The sequence below is a fragment of the Acromyrmex echinatior genome, chromosome 3 (assembly GCF_024713525.1).
Source record: "Acromyrmex echinatior isolate Ae372 chromosome 3, ASM2471352v2, whole genome shotgun sequence".
Lineage (NCBI taxonomy): Eukaryota > Metazoa > Arthropoda > Insecta > Hymenoptera > Formicidae > Acromyrmex > Acromyrmex echinatior.
In genome coordinates, this window is record NC_141854.1 from 11,855,993 (window position 1) to 11,882,902 (window position 26,910).

Below are 26,910 nucleotides of genomic sequence, written 5' to 3' on the forward strand. Positions count from 1 at the left end.
ATACGTTATATTACATACTGTAATCTTTTCATTCACAAATAAACGATCAACGCGTTATTAATCCAAACGTTTTGCTTGTTTTGTTTCAGAACTCCGAAATATCGCTGTTTGAGACGAATATTCGTTTCATGGGAAGTCTGCTTGCCTGTTATGCTCTCACGGGAGATGTGATGTTCCGGGATAAGGCGGCGCAACTTGGTGAACGGATGCTGCCTGCCTTCCAGACGGAAACCGGAATTCCTCATTCCCTCATCAACCTTCATACCGGGGTAAGTGCGGCTTTTCGTTGCCATAACTCGCTAGTGCTCGCATCAACGTGGGTTCGATGTACTTTGATATTACATTAATTTCGTTTCCTGCACCAAAAAAAGAACCTACTCATTTACTGCACTGAGATAAAAAAGTAAAACAAGAAATCACGGATATGAAATGTCGTAAATTTATACAGGTTGCATCAAAATCAGGTATACATTTTAATAAAAATCACTTTTTATAGGAGTCAAAACCCGAAAGAAAAACTTCTTGGAATAGCTTCTTTATTGCCAAGATGTTTAATATTGAAAGTTGAAAATTAAAAGTTACGACAGGAAATAATGATTAAACTTCCAGTAAAGAAAGATTCACAAGTTATGTATAAAGAAATCATCTAATTATATGTATCCAAATAATGTAAAAAAAAAGAGATTACTTTAGAGATCTTTCCACGTCAATTGTCGATTACTGGAGATATATTAATTTAAGTTTTTGTGAAAATTATTTTTAATTTAATTTTGATATTTTATTTTAAAATAAATATAATTTCGATGCATTTGTTGTTTACAGTTGTTCTTTATAAATAAACTTATTAAAATATTGTAGTATTATTATTAAATTGTGCTATTATTTTTTCCTCACATTTTGTTATATTGCTTAATAAAAATCTAAAGTATAATATATAATTTTTTTGCTTAATAAAAATCAAGAGATTGTAATAAAATTAATAAGTGGATTTTCTTACATGTTTTCATAAATTTGCTTGCTATAGCAAACGATCCATTGATCTAAGGAATGAAACACGCGGTATAAATATAAAACACAATTATACACAGCTCACATTCGCATGACTATACTTTAAAAAGCTATTTCAAGGCGTGGTGTTTCCGTTCTTACGCGCTTCTTGTTAAACATCGTATGTGGCAATGATGTTACGCTTTAATTGAAACGATTCCATCAAGTCACGTCTGTCGAAATAGCGGTACGCGATTAATATGCAAATTCTTAATTGGATGGATAATGAGGCTGCAGGAGGCGGATACGGCCTTTAACTGTATATGATAAACGACATATTCGTTCATATATGTTATTTTTTCTTTTTTTTATATGTTCATTTATATCGATTATTTGGCGATAAAATAATGATAAGTAATGATTTAGAATTTAAATAAAGAGAAGATTTCTTATAAAAGAACGAGCGATTATTTTAATAAAAAAAAGCTCTATTACATCTTTAGTATTATCAAAATTTAAACTAAAATCAATTTTATTAATATATGTTATATGTTTAATAATTAAACCATTTATCATTATTTCATTAAATTTAATAATAAAATTATCAATTAAGCTTTAATTGATGATAAAAATAAAGTGCTTTTAAAATGTGTAGAACAATAATAACTACTTATTTAATATAATCATAATCATGTAAAGAATGTTATACAAATGAATAAAAACTAATCTAAAAATATATTATATTATTTTATGATTATTATATGATTATTGTTGATAGTTATCTTGTTATTTTATCAAACTTGAAAAGAACTTATCCATTGACGAAATAATATAAACAAAATCAAAAAATTTGTTTATAGCGAAGAATTTTTTATAGTGAAGAAAAGAAAATATATAATTGAGATATCTTTATAAATTGTCTTACGTATTTTTCAATTAGATAATTTATAACCGTACCTAAATGAAAATCAACAAATGTACAGTAATAATCGAATTTCATATGCAATTTTATTGAAGAATAGTTCGCACAAGTCGAGAATACGAGAAAAAGAGAAAGGGAAAAGATTCAGACTGAATCATTACGCAATGTATATATGCCGATTAATTCTATCTGCTTGACTTCATAGTTCGTATTAATGTTTTCAATGGACGCGGCTAATTACCGTGTGTATCTATCTCCGCACCATAATTGTTAATTAATTTGAAATGATACGAAAGAAAAGAATAATGAAAAATTTTGATTCAAAAAGTTTCATATATATATATATATATATTTTTTTTTTATTATTCTATGTGATTATTTTACACGAACGAAGTGCATTTTCTTCTTTCCGTTTTCTTTCAATTTAAATAACTATCATATATAGAACAATAAAAAGTTACGAAAATTTGTCTTTTATACGCATGTATTAATTAAATATGTAACATTTGTTATAACAAATTTAACAACTTGCTATATATTCATAGCAATGAGAAATTTCTCTTTTTCCTTTAACAACAGAAGACACATGCAAACGTTACATCGCATGCATGCTCGTCTATCTTACCACCATGAAATTATAGTGGGTAGGTTAATTGACTAGATTAAATTATAAAGCGATTATGGTTCTCCCAACCGAACTTCATCTACCTAAATCCTCGTTACAATATTTGGGCGATATCCGATGAACAGATTGCCTATTCGTTTCTTTGGATTTTCGCTTCAACAATGGCTTTTGATTATTTAAAACCATATCAGATTTCATTCTACAAAATTTCCATATTATTCTTAATATTCTGATTCTTTTCAAAGAATTAGCATATTTTGCTTGCTCTCATGGATACTATTTGTACGATCTATTTCCTTTTCATAAATTAAAAAATTGGATATTCAAGTAAATCCTTTTATAAAATTTAAATTAAAATCATATTCTAGATTTTTTTAATACGTTAGTTTTATTATAGAAATTAATAAATTTGTAATATATATGTAAATAGTTTAAAATAAATTTGGTATAAATATTTCTTATTTTACTTTCCTTTTTTTCTTATTATAAAGAAAAATTTTTTATATTACTCTATTACTATTTAAACATCATAATTTTCTAAAATATTGTTATAATTAATCTATCTGTTTATTATGTTGAACATTTTATATCTTGCGATGTGTTGTTCTAGCTGGAAACTTGCGCTTATTTTTCAGGCCAGCAAGAATTACGGTTGGGCGAGCAGCGGTTGCAGTATTTTATCCGAAATCGGGACAATGCATCTTGAGTTTACCTACTTGAGCGATATAACGAATAATCCAGTGTTCAAGAGCAAAGTTGAAAATGTAAGGAAAGTCTTGAAGAGTCTGGATAAACCAAAGGGTCTATATCCGAATTATATCCATCCAAGAACAGGAAAATGGGGTCAACGTAAGTGATCTCAATAATCTGCGTTATATGTATTTTCTATATTTTTTACCAATATTCGCAAATATGTGTGTGCTTGCGTGCATGCATGCGTGCGCGCGCATGTGTGTGTGTGTGTGTGTGTGTGTGCGCGCGCGCGCGCGCGCGTGTGTGTGTGTGTGTAGTGTAATATATAGTTCCAGCGCACAAAGATAATTTACTTAGAAAATTATTTATAAATCATTCATTATAAAGGAGTGTATTTTGAAAATGTAGAATATTGTTCTGTCGTTCCTACATACATATCCCATAAATATACGTATCCCTTTCTGCATCATAAATTAATTGCTTTTTTCTCACTATTATTTTCGCGTAGACATGAATGACAACAACGTTTTCATATTCATATTTGCATTTCAAATTCGTGATTTTAAAAATCTCTAAATGTATTCAAGCAGACAATATCAAATCGATATAAATGTATTTGAGGCATTATTATTATTATTACATTTAATAAATCTTTATATGCGTATATTTTGCACAAAATATATTTTTAATCTGATTGTTATCAATCATATCGTGAAAATAGTTTTCGCATAGCTGTAGAGTAGAAAACCCGCACAACTTCAATCGTCCCGCTTTTTTCACTATTTCGTATTGCAAGCATTGGCTCATGTTGCTTCGCGAAAAGATGCTCCGCTGCGGCGTCGGCACCGTCTTCACCATAGCCGATCTTGAATATCGCATTTATCATCCTCTGCCTCGGATCCTAAATCCCTTGCGCCTGTGTACCTTCTTACTGCACGTATGACGAAATCCTTGAGGATATATATCATCCAAACCGTTCAGTATCTAGTCTCATCGCACATTTTTCATTATTTCTTTCTGTTGGAGAGACACTCGTATTATAAGTATACTAAAAAGAAAACGTTGCTCAAATAAATGACATTGACTTTTCAATTAAGACACATTTAAATAAATATATAACAAACCAAAAAATTTTTATATAATATTTTTATATAATATGACATGTATTTGATGTAATAACTCTCATTGTTTAATGCAACTTCACTGATAAAATGTATTGTCACAACAATATGTAATTTATTTCGTGAACCTTTATATCTTTGTCAACGAAAATGTCATCATGTTTGATTGAGCACTTTTTTCTTTACGTGTAACAATAAAAATCAATATATTTGAGTTTTTTTAATAACAAGATGTAAAATGAACAAGACGCGTATTGTGCCTTTGCGAATAAAAATCAGTGTTTAAAATGTAACTTGTCAACTTCGAAATCATAATTAACATTCGTTTAACGGAAGTTTAATCTCATATGGCTCTGATCTTCATGTATTTTCACGAGGTAATGTTCTTACTATCCGAGGAAATAGTGAACAGAAAGATAAAGGGAAACTGTACGTCCTTTCATCGTAGATTTCACATAAAGTGAAAACCATGCTTTTAGTTAGCCCAAGGCACCTAGGAATTAACCCAGTAGAAATCAAGAAATGTGCCCTTTGTTTCGCCTTCCTCAAACATGATCGAAGTAGACCTGTAGCGTGGAGAACAAACTCCTCTTTTTCCGGAAAAAGATTCTTCCACATTCCTTTATCTCGCAACAATTACCGTTGCTATCCGTTTTAAAGCGGTATCTCTTTTAAAGCAGTCGCGAACAGCCGTTTTATCTTGCAAAATGAGTCATCCGCAAGTCTTTAATTTCGCTTTAACATGAAAAGAATAGAAAATAAGAGCAAAATTGGTACACTAGAAATTTTTGTCAATGGAAGAAAGCAAATCTTATTATTCATATTCTAAAACATTCTTTAATATAACGCATGACAAAGTATGTGCGCTCGTTTTTAATCTTTTAATCTTTACTTAAAAGAATATTAATATACTCTCTTCAAAATTTAAAATTGAGTTTAATGATTTTTATGAATATTTTATTATTAATACTAATTATTATAAATAAAAATCTTTATTAAATATATCGATACTGATGACAAATTAATATACAGATTACATAAATTTATTTAATAATTAATTATAAATTAACTTCGATAATATTTTAAAAGATGTATGTAGAATTTTTTTTTCTTTAATCTGAAGAAAATATAATAAGATGATATTATAATCCCAAATTCTACTTTTCTTTCATTTTTTTATTCTCTTATTCTTTAATCCAAGTAAAGTTCTTTTTATCAATTTGGAAAGCTTTTTATTCTTTAATCTCTCATAATACAAAAGCTATTAGGTGACATATTTATCTAGAAATTATATCAGAAATTGATTTTGTTAAGAAATTTTTATATAAAAAAGAAAACAGCGGGCCTTGCTTAATAATTTTACAGAGAAATATGTCATGAGCTCTTTTGGAATTCGCATAAAATTTACTTACGACAGAAATTTTTTTATGTGCAGATCATATGTCGCTCGGTGGGCTCGGCGACAGTTTCTATGAATACCTATTGAAAGCTTGGATCCAGTCAGGCAAGGAAGATGTTGAGGCACGTGAAATGTACGACGACGCTATAGCTGCTATAACCCAGCATATGATCAAAACATCCCCTGGTAAACTTGTCTACGTATCGGATTTAAAATACGACAGGCTTGAGCATAAAATGGGTCACTTGGCTTGTTTTGCCGGTAAGTTTTAATTTACATTAATATAATTATCATGATTTTTACAGTATAATAGTCAACCTTGCGCGATGATACTCAAGTACATGCTATAAAATGATCCATTTATAAACACTCCAGTTACTTAGTAACTATCGTTCAAGTTTATGATATTTATAAAATTGTTTAGTCGATTAAAAAGCTTTATCATTATGAAATAGAATTACTTTATGTCTTTATATGAAAAGCTAATTCAACAAAAGAAGTCTTGTCAATGAAATTGTTATTGCATGTTTTGTAGGCGGTATGTTTGCTCTGGGCGCTAAAACTTTAGAAAACGAGGTGTCTGAAAAATACATGAACATCGCCGCTGGTTTGACCAACACGTGTCATGAATCATATGACAGAAGCGCTACGAAACTCGGCCCTGAAGCTTTCCACTTTATCGAAGGCAATGAGGCCAGAAGCTTAAAGAATGGCGAAAAATATTACATTCTACGACCTGAGGTAAGTCCCGCGCTCTCATCCTAAAATAAAACTAGCACAAATTTATAAAATATTACTATCATAGTTACGTTTTTTCTAAAAGTGGAAGAAAGAGAAGGAGAGTTTTCCATACTAGAAAATTATTTTACAAATGTTATACTGCGAAAAAAATATATTGTACATGAATTTAACTTTATTTATAAATAAAATTTTAAATATGGTATAATTTCTTTTTTTTTACTAAATAGAAAATTTAGTTATTTTAATTATTATAAGTTTGTAAATTTATAACAAAAATTATAAAGTACATAGAAAATTGTTTTTTTTTTGTTTTATTCAAGATCGTTTTTTATAAGAAAATCAATATATTTACTGAATAGTAAAACAAAATATACTTCTTTACAGACCTTCGAATCTTACTTCGTAATGTGGCGATTAACAAAGGATCCAAAATATCGCGAATGGGGTTGGGAGGCGGTTCAAGCATTGGAAAAACATTGTCGGGTTCCCGGAGGATTCACGGGACTTAACAATGTTTACCTAGTCGACTCGGCGAAAGACGACGTCCAACAAAGTTACTTCTTTGCTGAGACATTGAAGGTAAAGAGAAACGAAGCATCGTTTCGATTCGATTTACGCTACTTCTCGTAAAAACTGACTTAAATGTTTAATATTTAGACCTTTTCAACAATGACAGCACCTCATAAATTTACATTTAACATAGTGCAGCATAGCAATTTGATTGATATTATTGCATGGAAAGAATGGTTTTACTGAAGTATTACAAAATTTAGCTGTACAAATCTAAAAATCAAATTTTTTTAGGCTATCAAACTAATCGTTAGAATGTCAAAATTTTTTCAACATTATTCATCATGCTTGAGTTTCCTAAAGAATTATTTTGGCAAAGTTGTTCCTTCAACAAAATTATTATTAGATCTATCTAATAGATACAAAATTATTTTTATATCTATCTAAATTTTTAAATACTTTAGCAAAATTGTTTTTTCTTTGCGTAATTACAATTTATTTTCTATTTAATCTATATAAATATTTTTGACATAATATTTTTTAATTAGATTTATAATATATAATATATAATAATATTTATAATATTTTTTTAATTAAAGCATTTATAGAAACAATATGAAATAGATATAATATAACGGTAAAGAAATTTTTCAATAAAGAATATTATTTAATACATGAAATAGGAAGAGAAAAGGAGAATTTAATAAAAATATACGTATATCGTGAAAGTATAATAATAGATATGAAAATATGAAATGTGAAAATATTTTGTTCTTTTTCCAGTATCTTTATTTGCTCTTCAGCGACGACGATCTCATAAGTCTGGACGACTGGGTATTCAACTCCGAGGCTCATGTGCTTCCTATCAAGGGCAATCCTCTGTACCGCCCAGCTCCCTCTTTATAAACCAGACAAGTTCACGACATATTGAACGATACTGACAGTTCTCGTTCGGCAGTGATGGAACCGACAGATATATATACATATGTGTATATATAATATATAATAATATGACGATACACAGTGGATCAAAATTATACAGCGACAGAAGACTTAAGAAATTTATTTCCAATTGACAAAGCGCTTATTTAGCTAATTCTTTCTTTTTATAATATTATATCGATATCATACAAATGTTATTACCATATAAATATTCATTATTACCACACAAATGTTCACTTTACGATATAAAAGATGTTTATTTGTAAATGTTATTATGCGATTTATTTCAATTTTGACCCATTGTGTATATAATAAAATCGCAAATTACTGAAGAGGATAAAGAATTATTATAGTTTTCGCGCTTAGAGCGAATTGATACACATTTTAAATTAAAATAATTATTTTAAGTAAAGAAAAAAGAGAAAAAGTGAAAGAGAGAGAGAGAGAGAGAGAGAGAGAGAGAGAGAGAGAGAGAGAGAGAGAGCGAGAAAATTGAGAGTGAGAAAAAGCAGAATGAAAATATTATTAACGAACGTTATTTAAGCCACACGTTTGTAAATAGCAAAAATAAAGAAAGTGAGAATGTGAGAGAATGAACGAGAGAGCTATGAAAATAGAAAAATATATTGCGAGAATGTGAATGCTTCGCCCATTTCCTTTTTCAGCCGCAGCGCCAAGCGATCTACTTCACACTTAAATGTATATTTGTAACATTAACATTTTTAATATTCTCTAACAATCACGGCAGGGTAATCGATGATTCATTGGCATTCCTTTCTTTTTCATCAATAGTTACTCTGGAGATATATAACTCTCCAAAAGCAGAACTCTGAAAAAGCATTATTAAGAAAATCTTAATAATTGTGGAATATTTTATCATATAAGACATAGAGTAAATTAATGTATCAAATTGTTAATGACACCTATTTAGTAGTTTCTGTGAGAATGTCTCTATTTTTTCAAATGTTAAGTTTTGATCGCGTACGAATTCAGTGTATTAATTGAAACTATGTGTGAACTGCTTTTATATAGCCGAATGAGAATAAATTTTTCGTCGATACCAAGCATCAATATAAACTTGTTTTGTAAAACTTTGAAAATAAAACTGTCAGTCAATCAAAAAAAAATAAAAAAATAAAAAGAAGAGAGGAAAATAGCGATAAATCGTCGAACCATCGTTTAAAAAAAAGTCCCATACAACGTTTTGTAACACTAACGCTTAACGCGTCTCTTTCCCCGTTTTTTATCGATATTCCTCAAAAAGATTTTGACTATCCAACAATTTTGCTATCGAGTCCAATCTCTCCCAACCTCCTGAATTTTTTAACAAAGGAAGAAAGGAGAAAGTATACAAACCAAACTGTCATTCTCACGATTGTGGTGCGAGCGTGCGTGCTTTTTGTATGGTGTGCTAATCGAAGTAGAATGAAATAAAAAGGAAATCTGAAAAAGGTGTAGACCGAATGTACGAATGCGGTCGCGCGTTTGCAACGACGGCGATCATCATTGCAAGTCAAATATCGTAGTTGTAAAACAGTTAACTAGCAAACAATTAACTAGCAAAGTCTATAATGAGAGGTAGAGACGTGTACATAAAGATTACAAGAAAGTCATATTCTATACGAAGAGTGCGAGATACAGAATGAGATTGTAGAAGAAACACCATATAATTGTATAGCGCTTATACCAATTGTAAGAATTGATTCGTCCAAATTGGATTTTACAATATCCAATGAGAAACAATTATATACAAACAGTAACATATATCTCAAAGACACGTATTTTCGTGTTCAGGATCAAACTTACAATTGTAATTACAGTTAAAGGAACTTCTTTTCAGTAATATCAATCATGATCAACAATCGCAAAGAGACTCTGACTTTTTATAAGTCTATCTCGTGAATGAGCTTTTGTAAAACATTTTTCTTCAATAAATTTGACCCTGATGGTGTCTCTTATTGAATTTCCGAACAATCAGCATCGCACTTATCGATGATGAGAACGGCCGGAAAGTTACTTAATGTATAGTACAGAGCTGTCGCGCAGTTTTCTGATAAGATGAGGTTCCAAAGGCGAAACTTCGAAACATCATCTTCAAACGCAAAATAGAAAACACACACACACGCACACACAAACAAACGAACAAACAAACAAACAAATAAACAAACACAGATAGACAGACAAACAAATAGGAAGATTTATATTATGAGATACATACACGCACATAAACCGCGCGGCGTAACCGTTCACTCTTACGCGTCCGAATGAAGCAAAATGGTTAGATGCGTGATTATACATTGAATTTTAAAGTGACAGTTAATAATAATCATATTATTTTCGTTTTTTATGTTAGATTGCGTCGATCTTCAAGAGGTTCTACCTATGATGTTTGTTAGATGTCAATACCGTTTTATCAAGCATTTATATTAAGAGATTTAGAGAAGTGTTACACCAATAATCAACATTAATCGTTGAAATGATTAAATCTTTATTTTACTATTGCAATTAACAATGTAATTCAGGAAAGATCTACAATTAAATGACATTTGTTTAAAATAATAATATATTTTACATTTTATGTGTGCTTAAACTATTATTTTTATATATTGATTATTATAGATGACTAATTAACTATTGGTGTAACTCGCTCAAAATGATTCGCAAATAAATATATGATATCTCTATCCGAGAAGATTATAGAGAAAATTCATTTTGTAACACAAGGTTTATTTGATATTATAGATAATCATTTATTGATAATAACTAAAACGAATTGTTAACAATTAGATTTTATGGTGAACTTTGATAGTTACTCATAATGGATGTTCATAGTCACGAGTGACTATCGTCTCAATACGTTTTCTTAAAATTCAATTCTTAAAATTTCACCATAAAATCTCGCAAACTTCCGGTCCCCACATTAATAACACACAGATACAGTAAGCCGTAGATGGTGTGTATATAAAAATAGTGATAATGACATCGAGAATGATAGCGAGAATGACAGTGTCCGGCGATGATGATGATAGTAATAATAATAGCCTATACATTTGTGAATAGATATTTAATAATTTATTGTTACTAGAGTATTTTACTTGGACTACTTCACTGAACGGGGTTTTGGGTACAATAATCTTTTCTTGTGGCAGTGATGGCGCTTACAATTTGTTTATTTGAATGATAACAAGAGAAATGGAAAAAAACAAAACTTTATTAGCTTTACTCGCTTGATCTTTGAACGATAAGCGATTGTGCGCCAGACGAAATATATATATATATATATATATATATATATGTACATATATATTGGATATGATATATATATATATATACAGATACATACATATATATATATTTACAGGATAATATGTATATATATATATATATATATATATATATATATATGAAAAAATATATATATTAAAGAAAAAACAAATATGTCACATAAAAAGTTTTGTCAGATACAAACTATACTTGTAAATATAATATACAATCTAGTGATAACGGGGTTTTACTTTTAACAGCTTTACGTAATTATTACTTTGTCATGATCAGTGAAATAAATAAATATTGATAATACGTTATATTCCACTGTCAATTTCCATTCTTCCAATTTCAGAATGCAATTTTATTTCAATTTTTAGAATCAATAATAATTAGCGGTCGATACAGTTCAATATATAGTTTTATAAACATGATATAAAATCTTCATAAATTTTGTTTTAAAAAAATAAAATACATAATTATAATAAAATTAAATATAATAAAAATTAAATATTACGGAATTATTACTGTAATTATGTTAATTATAGCAATGTTAAATCAAGATTTGACAATCTTAAATAAATTACCATTGCATCTAACGAATTCTTATAATAATGTCCTTTGAGCAGATTTTTATTAAGCATGTGATCACATATACACAATCAGAAAATCTAAAATCGCCTATAAATTACGAATAATTTCACTTTCTGATTAATTTCAAATTGTACTTAAAGAATTATTTAAAACATTCATAATCATGAATTAATCGTAGTTATACTAGTTAATAATTTAAATATCCTTTATTAAATTAAAGTGAGATCTCTATTTGATAATGCACATTATAATAATTTTGCTTTATTGCTATGTATCTATAAAATTTTTTATTTCTTCAATAAATATATGACAGCAACAACTATATATAGTGTAAACAAGAAAATAAAAATAAAAAAATTGGAATTTAATTAATCATTGGAATTTAATTAATCAGTAATTATAAAATTTGTGAATCTTTTATTTCATCTCTTTATTTCTGAGAGACATATTTTATTATCCTCTTGCCAATAATATACTTTTCACTTTACATCATAATCCTACGAAAAAATACTACGAATTTTCAAGGAGACACTACCACCTCTGCAGCTGTAGGAGGCAGTCTAGCATGAAGAAGTGAGGAGGAGGAAGAGACAGAAAATTAGAGTTGTGCGCGATCAGTCTCCCTTGTGTCGCGCATCGCTTCGACAACGTTTACACCGATAATCGTGGCACGGATAATGTCTAGTCGCGAATGTTTCCGAATTCATTGTTTCGTATCAATTTGATTTTTTATTATTATCAAAATCTTTCACGCTCAAAAATATTTCACGAAGTAACACTTCTCAACTCTTTTTGTGCCAATTTCGCGAAAAATTAATAGACCGATGGAAATTATTAATAATGCAGTTTAATTTATAAAATATTGTGGAAAAAAACAGAATTTGTGAGAAAAGAATAAATTCCTGCATTAAGAATTGCCTGTGATTTTGTCAAATTGGCCCTCGATTGCATGACATCGCGATACAGTTAATAACGAGACCAGAAAAGTATCATTGCTCCGGTACCATAGCAAACAGTCTTCACTGTTCTCTAGTACCGCTCTTTCTTGATACAACCGGCCCTAATAGTGAAGTGCGATCTAAATATAGATAAGAACGCGTGTTTTTGACGTAAATCGCGTTTGCTCTTCTTATCTCAATTCAGCGTGAGTCGAAACTTATTTCATCAGCGCTATCGAAGATTTTGTATCATGAAGAGATTTATCTTCCGAATTCTTCTTACGTCTTGCGTTTTAGGTGAGTTTCCATTAATGATTTTATAACGTTACATCAACAATTTCAAATTAATTAACTTCTCTTTCTAAATTAAATTTTTTTTTAAATTACGTTTAAATCACTTACTACATAAAAATAAATAAATAAAACAAAGCTAAATACTATTGGACATTCTATTATTATTACTCGATATCTCGTAAAAAATTGCTGATCAATTTTGAGACATTTGAACAAATTTAGAATTTTCAAAACTTCTTTTGAAAGTGTTATTGATAGATTGTAAAATTTGTAGTGCAACGCCAACGAAAATATTTGCGAAGCAGACATGTGTAAAATTGCATACAAGAAAACGTTGGCATAACACATATTTCATGTTTCAAAATTGGCACAATTATATCTTAATAATTTTGCTCATTTTTGTTAATAAAGTTTTTCAAAAAAAATAAAATTTTGTAACTGATCATCTTGTAACAAGCGTTACTTGACCGCTTAATCTTCATGCAAATATTTCAGATCATTTAATATTATAGATCCGCCCTTCGTAATCATAGTCTATATAAAAATTTAACGCGTTACGAATTATAACAAAAAATGTCCATGAAATAGTCTCGCAAATCTATTAAATAATCCCTTTGTCTCTTCAAAGTTATTTCAATCGACATAAAACATAAAAATAATTATTTTTATGCGATATAAACCGAAGTAAAAAATCTTTATTAATATATGTATCAAAAAAATTATACTGTGTAAAAATTATACTGCGTATGAAGAAATAATAATTTCTTATTATGTTACTAAATAAACTAATTAATTTTATATGAATATATTATTGTACATTCTATTTTTTTAATCAAACATCTGTTTATGCTAATATTAATTTTGATTATTATATTCTAATAAGAAATTTAAATTGTCAATAATATATTGAGTTCGATCAAAAATTCGCTACGAATTTCAAAATTCAAGCAGATATAATTTCATTAAAAGTGAACGAAATTTAAATTTAATAAAAGGTTTTTAAAACTTAAAATTTCTACTTTTAAAAGGTCACTATATTTTTGGAATTTCTATAAGTTTGGGTTTTTAAAACATTATAACACGTAATACATATACATTTTGCAATTTAACAAAAATGAATTACAAGCTTTATTAACACATTAGCTGTTTTGTATAACACAATATACTTGCGTTCGTTTCAATCATGACCGGAAGTTATTAACGAGTTAAGTTCAATGTCGCATCTACTGTGAGTGTCATAAACGACTATAACACTCCCTAACGTCTCTTGAGGCCGAACATAATAACATTTTATGACGTTCAACACTACTATTGTTTTATTATATCTGGTTTCACGTAACACTGTCATGTGCATAATTTACTATCGTTGCATTAATAATATGAATAAAACTCAACAAATGAAATTTGTTTCGATAATTTGAATCAAATAAATTCTTAATTGTTTTTTGCTCACTAAATACAAAAATAATAACAAAAGTTTTACAGCATGTACAATTTTTTTGTTATTTAAATATTTATCAGGAAATATTTATCACGTCATTTTTAATAAATGTATATATATATATATTTAATATATAAGTATTACAGCTTTTTGAATATCAGACAAGAAAAACAAAGACTTTCTAGAATCATCAAAGGTGTAAGTTTTACTGAAATCTTATAGATAAGTTAATCTATCATAATGCATAAAACTTATAACTTTGAGAGATAAATAAATAAAATTTAGAATTAATATATAAAATTTAACATCCTAATGTAACATCCATAATTGTTAAACAAATATTCTATGAATGAAAATTAGATTACATATATCGGTATAAGCGTAAACTTATACCGATATAGTAGATTAATAAAAATGTTACCGCGTATTTATCCCGTCACTAGTTTATATTTATACACATCGTCGTCATCTATCTAGAAAAAGCTTTTTCACTGAAGCATAGATACGTCATCTTCCACGTCATTGCCAAAATTTGCGTTTTTAAATAAACCGTGATACATCGATAAAATTTCTAAAAAGGATCGAATGTTTTATCAAAAACTGTTTTCCGTGTAAGTATAATTCTTTGCTACTGTCAATAAAAACTTATATTGTAATATAAAATATAATAGTATACCTTATATTATGTAGAAATGAGTTTTTACATGGTTTGGAAAATATTTTTAAAAAATCGCGAAAAACTAACAATATGACGCGATGTCAAAATTACAAATGAAACTCTCGTAGCGATAATTTCCTAAGTGCTCTGTGAAATTTAAATCGAAATATCGGATGTCACGTATCCAGAACGGTATCCAAAAATTTAATTTTGTCAGAGTCGATACGCGGCCCACGTGCGTGAACATATTCAGTCGCGCGAATTTCTTCACATAACATAGCACCACGCGTCTCGTAACATAATAAACGCTGGAATCTGGCTGCGATCGCGCGGTGAACGCACCCCAGAAGAGAACTCAGGTTGGCCTATAAATAACAGAACTTTGCGGTCATGCCGCCAGCGCTTGAAATTTAGTCGTCGAAAATTATCGAGCCGTAAATTACCCGTAACTTTTTCCATCATTTATCGCAAACAGAACAATTATTCGCATCAATAAACAGTCCATAAAAATTGTGCAATTAATTGTCTCTAAATAAAAATGTCTTTCACGTAATTTCTGCTTCAAGAACACAAATCAAGTCAAGCTGTTATGCTGACAGAATCTCGGGCTATCAATGATCTAACCATTTTAAATGCGATTAAAGCTACACAGTAACTGCTTTGTGTTACAATAAACAGACTGTACTTAGCTTCTGTTTAGTTGAATTAACTATTATAATCGTGTATTATATTTGACTAAATTCAAGCTAGACAAAAGAGATTAAGCATCACGTGCCTGTCACGATTTTTTCTTCTATCATGAAGTTTCTTTTTTACGGTTTCCATTAGACGAACGCGGTCGTACAAAGTTTCGTCTCAATTGATTTGGAGAAGAGCGCGAGCGATGCAGTGTAAGTTGGGGCGGAAATTGATGAGATCGTCGATACTTCCGGATACTTCCGATCGCGAAGTAACGATTTCGTCTCACCAATTCGACGGAACCTGTTTACGCGCGCAAATACTTCGCTCCCAAATACGATAGTGCTCACTTACTACAGTTACTACGAGCGAGCTGCAAACTCGAGCCAACTATGCGTAGTCGGCGTACCAGAAATTCCTCTCGCAGACGCAAAAGATAAAGGTCGATAGTTTCGACGCTTTCAAGCATCTAAATTATATTTGTGAATTCTGTACTTTAGACCCGAAATATCTAGCTTATGATCTTTTAAATACTTAAAAAAGAAAAGAAAGCAACCCACGACACACATGCCTAAAAGACTTCTTTAGTTTTGAAACATAATAGATGTAGTAAGTCTTAAACCAACAACAACTGACTAACAGTCAATTATTCTTCTCACATTTGATCAATTTTTTAAGCCTTACTACACCTATATTAGGGCTATTTTCTGTGCTGAACTATACACTTCAAGTGTGATAGATATTTGACATTTGGCAAAAGCAAAAAAGAGAGTTTTAATGTAGTCTAGTGGAAGAATAAAAAAAATCTTTTGGTTAACTATATGTATACATGTTATTGGAGAAAATGCAAATCATCTCACGCTGTTCAATTTGTTTTATTTCAATAATAATTTAACTTAGTATGATGTCGCGTCTCCTTCGCTTCTGGTTCCTCCATCTTTGTTGCTGCTCATTTATAATACTCACACAAAACGACATAACATTTACTCACCAAAATACAATTAACTTCAGTCACTCGCGTACCAATTACCGAAATACGTCAATCACATTTTGTACGCAACATTTTCGACACTCGTATTTTTGGGTGATTGAATAAATGCGCGAGTTAAAATTGAATGTAAAAATCCACGGAATGTAATCCAAAAATACAATCATACGGCTGAATGCTCTGTATGATGACAAATTTCGATTAAACAAACCTCACAAATTACGCATTTTATAATAAATTACGTTAAATTTTTACGTTATGCAGTAAATATTAAAATATGATTTAATAAGAAATTAATAATAATTATTAACAATATATTTAATAATTAAAAGCATCACAACATTACGTGACAAAGTCGATTTATTCCGCACTGTGTCGTTTCTGTAATAACAAAAAATTTGAAAATGATATCGGCAACTTTACTTTAAAATCATGCGATACGATGATATTAATAAGGTCGATTTAATGATTTATTAAGATACGTGTGTGTGATAAATATATAAATATACATTACTTAAAAAAATCAACATCTTAGAACACATTCAAAATTAATATTCAGAACATCATAACTCGGTGAAAAATTATTGCACACAAAAAATCAAAAATGTGTTTGAAATCTCTACTTTCGAAATCGGTAATTGATATTTCAATCTAACTGATTCTTTATGGAAATATACGGATACAAATGAATACTCAAATCTGAAAAATTTTTACAAACTTTACGAAGATCTATGATGTGAAATAAAATTCACATAAAAATGCGGTTTACGGTAGTTGAAAGAGTGAATCTTTACCTTCAATTTGCTTATTTATTGAGTACTGTACGATTTTTTTTTACTGAGTTATTGAATGTTGAAGCAAAAGTGATCATTTTTTCTTCAACGTTATCTCCATAAAGAATCAGAAAATATCAATTACCGACTTCAAAAATAGAGAGCTTTCAAATATTTTTTTGATTTTTTGTCTTCGATAATTTTTCATCGAGTTACGATATTCTCTGAATATTGCGCAATTTTGAGCGTGTTCTGAAGTGTTTCCTTTTTATTTGTTGAGTAGTATATACAATTAAAATTCAGTATTGCATACGTACAGTGAGTCATTACTTCAACAAATACATACGTACAAAGTAAATATACATAGAAAATAACTGGACTCTACATGATTTATGTAAGCAATTTTTTTTTATTTTTTGCTGAGTCCAAAATTAAAAACTGATAGTCAATTTCAGAAGAAGAAATATTTCTGCAAAATATAAAAAAAATATATAAGATATTTTCAAATATTTATATTGGTGCAGTAGATTTTAAGATTTTAAGCAAAATAGCATATCATATAAAACGTTGTAACGAAAATATAAACTAAATGCAGTGTTGTAAAGAATATTAAAATATTAAAATATTTGTGCTTTTACATTTAACTTTGCTAATTTCATGTACAGCAGCTTTTAATATTATTAGTGCTATTTGTTGAATTCATCTTGTAATTTATGCTTGCAAAACGAGAAGATCATATTGGTAATTAGACCATACAGGATCATATTTTAGATATGTACACTATTTCGATACGCCTTACAACTCATTAATTTTGAAGGTTAATTAATCGTGGACTAGATAATTTTAACTATTTAAAACAATTATTCCACTTTGAAAGACAGATAATGCTCTGCTATCTATGTACTTCTTTAAGTCTCATTACGAATGAATGATAACAAATAACGCGGCGATCTTGTGCAATACCTTATACGCCGTAATGACAATTCAAGGATATTGACATTCTATAACTAGTTTATATTATAATTTATAAATCTAATCAATATATTTTTTCTTCTTTAGAGAAGAAACAGAACATAACTATCGATAAATTTAACTAATATTGATAAAGCAAATCATAAACAGAATGCCGCAGTGACAATGCATCACTTATTTTATTTATTAAGAGATCTTTGAAATTAATTTCGTAATTATTAACTTTGCACTGCTAACGCAGTGATTTTGCTGTAATTCTGCATTTATTAGTTATCTGAATATTTGTTGCTAAATTACTGATTATATTACTTTACTTACAACACATTGTAAAAGAAGCATATAAATTAGCCAAACAACAAAAAGATGTAAATAATACGATCGTGATAGAAATATATACATTTTTGTTATAAGCCGCGTTATTCTTAAATCTATTATTCGCATAATTTTATATTCCCTTTTATAACGCGCAGATCATTTATATCTTCCTCGTCCGGCAGTAAGAAGAGACACGATGCCCGTTCCTTCTCATAAATGCGTTCTCTATCGTTCGACATTCGTTTCCACTCGTCATGTGGTCCAGTTTTATGTTAATGAGTGGCAAATTATCGGAAAAGAGGCTGCCTGATGTAGCAGGCTACCATACTGCGATGGAGGTTGGCAGGACCTCTCACTCTCTCCCTCCTTTCGGCTTTCCTCGTCTCCGTTTCTCGCAATCGCAACGGTACTTTTATCTCTTTTTGTTCCGTAATGCTATCTCGCTCGGAATCCAATGAATGAACGTATCCACATGTCGGACGTGCTTATGGTTATCGCGGGATGTGCCGCCGAACGCGTACGCCGCGAAACGACCAACTATCGGCGATCAATGCGAAATCGACGAACTCTGCAGGCCTGATCGAACGGTTTCCACTTTTCGCTTCCGTTTTCTCCCATCTATGTTTATATAGAGTAAAAAACTAATTGAACTAAATTCTAACATCATATTATTTTAATAGCTTTACAAAAATGAAATTCATGCTATTTGTCAGCATTATGTATATTCGATTTTTTTCATCAATTCAAGCATGGAAATTTGTGAAATATTAAAAAGTTAAAAAATAGCACTTGATTTTCCAATGCTTCCTTTGAAAAATCTTAATTTCAAACTTTATAAAATTTGAAACAGGTTATTATAATTGAATTCTTGGTTATCTCAACTAGAATGTTTAATAGCTTTATCTATAAGTATCAAATTTGTTTATTTAAAATATTTTTCTAATTGAATTTATTAGAATTTCAATTAGTGCAACAAGACTTGTTCTCCAGTATAAATTTAATTTTTTTAAATCCAATTTTTGGAAAATTAAATAGAAAAAAAAATTAAATAGAAAAAAAAATTAAATAGAAAATTAAATTTTTAGATAACTCATTATTAATAAAATGTCAATTTTCCAACTTTTTAAAAGCTTTTAAGAAATTTTCACAAAATACTACAAGTTACTATAAATAATTACAATTGTTAATGACATCATCGATAGGTGACTGTAGAGCAAGATATAGCACAACAAAAATTGAAAAATTAAACATTTTATTTTAATAAAATTAATATATTTACTGCATATTGTAGTTATATAACCCCAATAATTAGATCGTTATACAATTAAATAAATATTTATTTTATATTTGACAGTCGTTTAGAAATGTCGTGTGACTCTATGTGAGAACGACGGATTCATAACTGACAAGTCATAAATCCCTCATCTTATATAAATTCGAAAAAATTTCATAATCCATACTTATTTAACGAGAGATAAAGAAACTTTTTGGGTGATTCTTTGGGCGGTATTTATAGTCCATTCTTATTTTAAGACCGTCTTAAGTAATGTCTTAAGATGCTAATGCGACTCTCTAATTGGTTCATGACATCTTAAAACTATACTTAAAATGGTTTCAATTATAAGATCCAACTATGAATACCGGCCTTTAACTAGCCTTAGACATGCAGAGATGACATGTAGACATGTTGGTATCCCACCCATCTCCCCCATTATTACTATTTGACATTCAGTCATTTTAATTTATAATAATAATATTCATATGTCGATGCAAGGCTTTGATATCCCGAAGATATTGCTTCTTGAAAGCGTTATAACTTATAAAAGAGCACCAGAAGTGAAAACGCGATTTTTAAATGCAATTTGTTGCAAAAGATCCTTCGTGGTTATATTAAGAATCCCAAACCTCTTTAGCTTCAAATATCTCTTGGTTTTTTTTTTAAATAAACAATAAGTATAAAAATTTTAATATTACAGATCGATTAACCACTTTACATAATAATAAATCTCAAATAAAAGAGAAAAAAAATTAAATATTACAATGTTTTGGGGCCAGTCAACTTTTATACAAAACTAATATCAATTCAGAATAATACAAATCCATGTACAAAGTTGCTGTCTGCTGCATTGTCGAAATGATAATAAAAACGCATCAATTCTAATTATATTTATCATCATCCCAATATATATCATTTATATATCGGGAAAAAATCCATTAATTTAAGTTCTAAAACATTGTAATATTTAACTTTTTTCTTCTTTCCTTAAGCTTAATCATTTTATTAAATGATTAATTAATACGATGACTTAAAAATTTTTATATTTTAACATTTTGTTATTTTTTGAAAAAATGTTGTCTGAAGCTAAAGTTTGGAATTCTTAATATAAACACAAAGGACTATCTTTTGCAATAAACTACACTTCAAGAATGCTTCCACCTTTGGTCCTTCTCTAGTTAGATGGTAGAACGCTCGCATAGCGTGAGCTTATTTAACATGCAGAAGATACGGGATCGATATCAGTTGCAAAAGTGCTCTTATCTATATTTTATAAGTTGGAACACAATATTTTAATCTATTCTTTAAAAAAAAACTTTAAATAGTACATTTTATACTTAAATGTATATGAATTAAATTTATATCAATTTTTAATTTTTATTTTTTCAAAAGACAGAAACTTAACTTTCAAGAAACTTAAAGATTAAACTCTTTAATTGTAAATTCAAGCCTTTCTTTCGTAGATATGATATAACTTCTAAATTATAATTGATTGAAAATAAAAATATCAATTTTCTTTAACTTTTGTATATATGTAACTTTTGTACATAAATTTTTATTTTTTGTATAAATTATAAAGAAGAAAAAGAGAAGAAATGCTTTAAATTAATCTTTCAATCTTAATATTAATAACATTAATCATAATTATAATATAATAATGTAACTTGAATTGATATATGATATATTTGAAAATAGATTATATTAAAAATTTTTTCAAACTTCTATAGCAAATAAAAACTTATACATCAAATCTTAGAAAAATTATAAGTAATCTTTTTTAGCATCTTCATAAATCTTTTTCAATTATACGAATCTTACAGCTCTCTCTACAGCTACGATAATACCATGTAAATACAAAAATAAAATTTTGCCTTATACTTTTCTTACAATTTTTCTTAAGTATAGACTTTCTAAAACCTATACTTCTAATATTATAATATTATTACAATATATATATATATATATATATACACATATAATACACAAAATTATTATATTGTATTTTTAATATAAAAATCGAATATCAAAAATAGACGATTGCAAAATTCATTAGCCATGCATACATCATTAATGATCCCTCCTTGAGGGAGAAAAAGAGAGAAACAAAGAGGCCTTACATGGGTCTCTCCATATACGAAGACTCATAGCATTGCGTCGCATCGCGTCGCGGCAGGTATAGCATTTAGACATTCTACCGCGCTGACCTAAGCTCGCTTAGCTCCTCTAGCCACCTTCTCGACTAGTCTGTTCCCCGGTTGATTCTAAACCGTGATTTACCAATGCGTACCAGATAAACTGATGCTGGCTCGTGGTCTACGCGCTACTCCTAATCCACCTTTCTAATCTGCATACACAACTAAAGTGTTCGACACATATAATCGTGTTCGTGTAGACACGGTTATTCATGTAGGTATAACGTATACATGTCATGTCTGTGTATAGTTTCCATATCTCAAGTTTCCTTCACACTTTTCGATTCCTTACGTTTAAGCATTATTACTAAACTATAGGTTTAATATGTGATTGAATAATCGATTTTCTTTCTATTAAATTCAATTTTTCAAAAAGATCGAGTTTATTAAATATTTAAATTTAGCCATCAATTGTGTTTGCTGTTAATAACGTGCTGATTTTTATACAATTCTATAATAATATTGCTAATTCTATATATATATATATATATATATATATATATATATATCTTTATTTTTGAAATAATGTTTCTTTAATTTTCAAATTTATCTACAATTATTCTCTCATAAAATAAATTTATTATTGCAAAAAATAATTAGCAAATATAAAGTTTAATAACTAGAGGAATACAATGATAATTTATTCTGATGGTTTATCTTTGCATATATCAATGCAATAAAACATGTATTTGTATAAATTACTTGTCTTCTTTAATTAATTGCTTGCGATTAAATATAAATTAGAAATATGTAAGATAATAAAAATAGTTTTTCAAAAAAAAATTTAAATAACTGAAATCAGCTTTAATAGAAATTAAACTGACTAAACATCTGTGAATATCATAAGTAGGATAAAGAAAGAATAATTAATAATATTAAGGAAAGGATTAAAACGTGTAAAATTTTGAATATACTTTAAGTACACTTATATTGTTACGTATTTTTAATCAACAAAATTTATTGATTAGTAAGAAAAATAGCTTTTTTAACTAAGATCTTAACAAAAGAGAAGAAATCGGAATATATTACAATTCGACTTTATCTGGAGTATGAATCTTTCACATCGAATTCCGTTATATCGATACACGTTTCAACCACCAAAAGTTGACCCACTATCCTCTAATAAGGTCAACGAAAGAAACGCCCGCATATATAGGCCTATGTCGTTCAACCCCTCGCGCCTCGTGTTCTCCTGTTGCTCTGCATGTTTTTTCTTTGTTCAGCGCTTCAGCATTTACCAAGTATTATTATTGCGAACGTGCCTGTGACGCGTGCGACGCGACGCGACGCGACGCGACGCGACGTGCCGCATGAACAAGCGGAGTCGCTTCGCGCGTATGATCCGCGTACATAACTAACATATGAGCATGAATCAGATGTCAGGTATGGTGGAAGGAAGCGTAACACATCCTGCAACCCTAATAATGCGTGTGCGCATATGATGACGTAATACGTCTCGCACGCGCAATGGCAGTGTACGTAAAAGTCAAGATTGAATAGTGAATAGTTAAAAGTTGAATGATAAAGTTAGAAAGTTAAGAACTTTTAACTTAATTTCAAATGAATTAATTTTTAATTTTAACTTGTTTTTTTAAACATATTAATTATAACTTATTAAATTTGTCTAAGTTAAAATTTTTTGTGGAAAAAATTTCTTTCAACACTACTATTTTTTTCTATAAAATTTTAAACATTAAACAATTGAAAATGCCCAACAATCGTAATGGACATGATACTTTGCTTATACAAAACTACTTGTATTTCCTATGAGTTTCAAAAAAAAGAGGAAAAGAAATTTATTTAAGAGCACTTTTTGTTTTGTTAATTAACATTTTATTTAAATAGTAAATAATATTTAGCAAGATAGCAAGATATTCTTTTATGATAATTATATCTGCCTAATAATCGCTATCTAATTTTCTTGCTAAATTCATTCAATAACCTATATTATAATTTTATTTAAGTAATCTTATTTCAGAAAATTATATTTTAATTTAATATATATATATATATATATATATATATATATATATACAATATTTTTTTAAATTAACTTTTAATTTAACTTTTTTGTTATTTATTATTTGTTTATTTGTAACTTTTAACGTAACTATCAAGGAGTCATAATTATTCGGAACTAATTTGATTCTCTTTGAAATATGTTGTTTAACAAAAAAAATCTAAAAAAGACACATATTTTTTATATCGACCTAATTTCAAATTCAAGAGATGAAACAATCCTTAAAATAAATATAAATAGGAATATTTTCAAAATATTAAATTTTTGAAAAATCTAAATAGACAGTTATAAAATATATAAAAAAAACAATAAAAGTTTTATCTAAAACATTTTTCTGTATATCTCATCGTTCTGATAATTTATAGGAATCAAATATAAGTGTTAGCTTTAAGAGGTTATTTCATCTTTTAAATCTGAGGTCAAGTCTGATATAAAAAAAATGTGTATCTCTTAGATTTTTGTATTTAATGATATATTTTAAGGAGACTTAAATAGGTTCCAAACAATTGTGAGAAATTCCTTGTAAGGTAATTTTATAAGCCATCACTTAATTAAAAATCACTTAACTTCACTTTAACTATCATTATCACTATCATACTTCATTATCACTTTAACTTCTACTTAACAGTAGTATTTCGAGTACAAAAGCGTTGCTGTAATTAATAACAATAACAATACACATTAAAAGCAAAACCTTTCTTCTATTAATCAACTTTCTAAAATAATTCCTGCTAAAAAATTATTACTTTCTTATATCATTCTCCTATTTAATTCGAGTTTTTCTTGCTTAGAATCATATAGGCTTAATGACACAAAGAATTTAACAAATTTAACGATATCTGTTGAGAATTTATTCCGAAACGAGTATAAAGTTAAAAAACCAATTTAAAAAATTCTCTCACCTTCTCTCACAATAAATAAATTCCATTTGCCTGTTTGAATAATGGCCAGTTATAAAATATAGACAATCGTTTTTTCATCCATTATCTATTTTAGTTTATTGCAAATTCATTGTTTTCAACAGACTCGATATAAGTATCACGAATCAGGTACGACTGAAATGTTACGTTCTCAGCCGATCACCGATCGGATTTCCATATGCGCCGACTACGGACGCAAAGTTTCTCGAGGATGCTGGATGTTTATGCGTCCCGTGCACAGTTGGACCGCAGTCAGGCTTCGGCCTCGGCCCAAAAAGGAGTAAAGGAGGAGCTAAAGGAGCAAAGCAAGATCATGCTTTCCCGATAACCGATGTACGCGCAGTAGTGCGTAAAGCGAAGCAGTTTTCGCGCGAGCGTGTTAAGCCTATGGGGCAACACGCGTGCCTGCGTGCGTACGTTCGTACGTGCCTATATACACGTCACCATGGTATGCATGCGCGATGCTCATCGCTGCATACGACGAGGAGGAATCCTCGGGCCCTTCGAACACTCCCTGTAGGGGCTGATGCCTTGGTAAGGCCACGCATCGTCCCCCAGGCCCTTTATACCCTTTATAGCGATGTCCTTGCTCGTAAAACAAAGAGATCTCAAACACCTTTTAAATTCACTTGCAAGTAAATGGAATATAAATTATCTTATATTTTATCTTATCGCCATCTCCATTGACGTCCTCGTAGAAACACCCGCGTTTAAATATTCGAGAAGCTTTCATCACAGACAAATTAGATATGATATGTATAACTAGAGTGTTACTATTTTTTCTGAAATTCTGAAGAGATCATAGTAAAACTTAAATTTACTACACGTGAATTCTCGAAATATCTTTGAGTCAATATAATTAAAATTGGGGCCATATTCTATTTTTGTGAAAGACCAAAGTCCATTTTCTTCTGTTTTACCTTGATTCTTATGAAACGCGTTTGTGAAGTGTCAAAAAATAGTACATTCGCTATAAGAAGATCAACAAATAATGCATTAAGTAATATTTCGCACGGTAGAGACTGCGTAGGCGAGCGAGCTACAACGTTGCTTACGTAATTGCTTACGTAAATTACTATTGGAAGACTCAATGTATGAAAGTCTCGCGAATGAGACGATAAATTATACGAGCACTCTTGTGTATCAAACACATGTTGTTAACCCGCATGGACACGCTTGTAAATCTTACGTAATCTACATTACTGTCTCATCGTGTTTTCACGTTTGCCAAGTTATATTCGAATTCTTGTGTCGCGACTCTGATTGAGAATCAATCGTGAAAGAATCTTGCAATCAGTACGTAAATAATCGTACTGTAAACTCTTTAACTATTAGAAATATAGTCATCACATTTGATGACTAATTATAATTAAATCTTTTTATTACATTCTTCAATAAATTAAAAAAATATATACACATATTACAGAAAAAGATTTGCCCTAGATTTATCAAAGAATCAAAGTTTCTTGCGATAGAGAAACGAAATATCGCAAACGTGCATCAATGTATTCTTAGCTTAATTTAAAAAACTAAAAGGGGACAATCAATTGTATCGAATTTTAAATAAATCTGCTTGTCTCTTTTATAGGTCCGTATTTTTTTTTTATTATCTTTTTTTTTTTAACGCGAAAGAAACAAGATATGTTT

General features: G+C 29.2%; 2 protein-coding genes across 3 annotated transcripts in view; both read left to right on the forward strand.

Annotated features, from left to right (window-relative positions):
* The first annotated feature begins 89 nt into the window (after positions 1–89).
* Positions 90–11,148, forward strand: LOC105150033 (alpha-Mannosidase class I a). Its single transcript, XM_011062827.2, has 6 exons — positions 90–269; positions 3,170–3,383; positions 5,784–6,008; positions 6,283–6,488; positions 6,873–7,067; positions 7,782–11,148. Exons 1-6 carry the CDS (start codon positions 129–131, stop codon positions 7,902–7,904), a joined length of 1,104 nt encoding a protein of 367 aa, XP_011061129.2. The 5' UTR covers positions 90–128; the 3' UTR covers positions 7,905–11,148.
* A 1,232-nt stretch (positions 11,149–12,380) lies between these two features.
* The window catches only part of LOC105150035 (xaa-Pro aminopeptidase ApepP), a 35,059-nt gene continuing 20,529 nt past the window's right edge, over positions 12,381–26,910 (forward strand). Inside the window, exon 1 of one of the 2 annotated variants that reach the window (XM_087404203.1) lies at positions 12,381–13,033. In XM_087404203.1, coding sequence (XP_087260329.1) covers positions 12,988–13,033 — 46 coding nt within the window. In that variant the 5' untranslated portion in view covers positions 12,381–12,987. The remainder of the gene's footprint in view (positions 13,034–26,910) is intronic. The other variant, XM_011062831.2, reaches the window with a different exon arrangement.

Coding starts and splice junctions, on each gene's coding strand:
- LOC105150033 (XM_011062827.2), top strand. CDS start 129: ATGGGAAGTCTGCTTGCCTGTTATGCTCTCACGGGAGATGTGATGTTC. Junction 3,384..5,783: donor AACAGGAAAATGGGGTCAAC/GTAAGTGATCTC, acceptor TTTTATGTGCAG/ATCATATGTCGCTCGGTGGG. Junction 6,009..6,282: donor TCACTTGGCTTGTTTTGCCG/GTAAGTTTTAAT, acceptor CATGTTTTGTAG/GCGGTATGTTTGCTCTGGGC.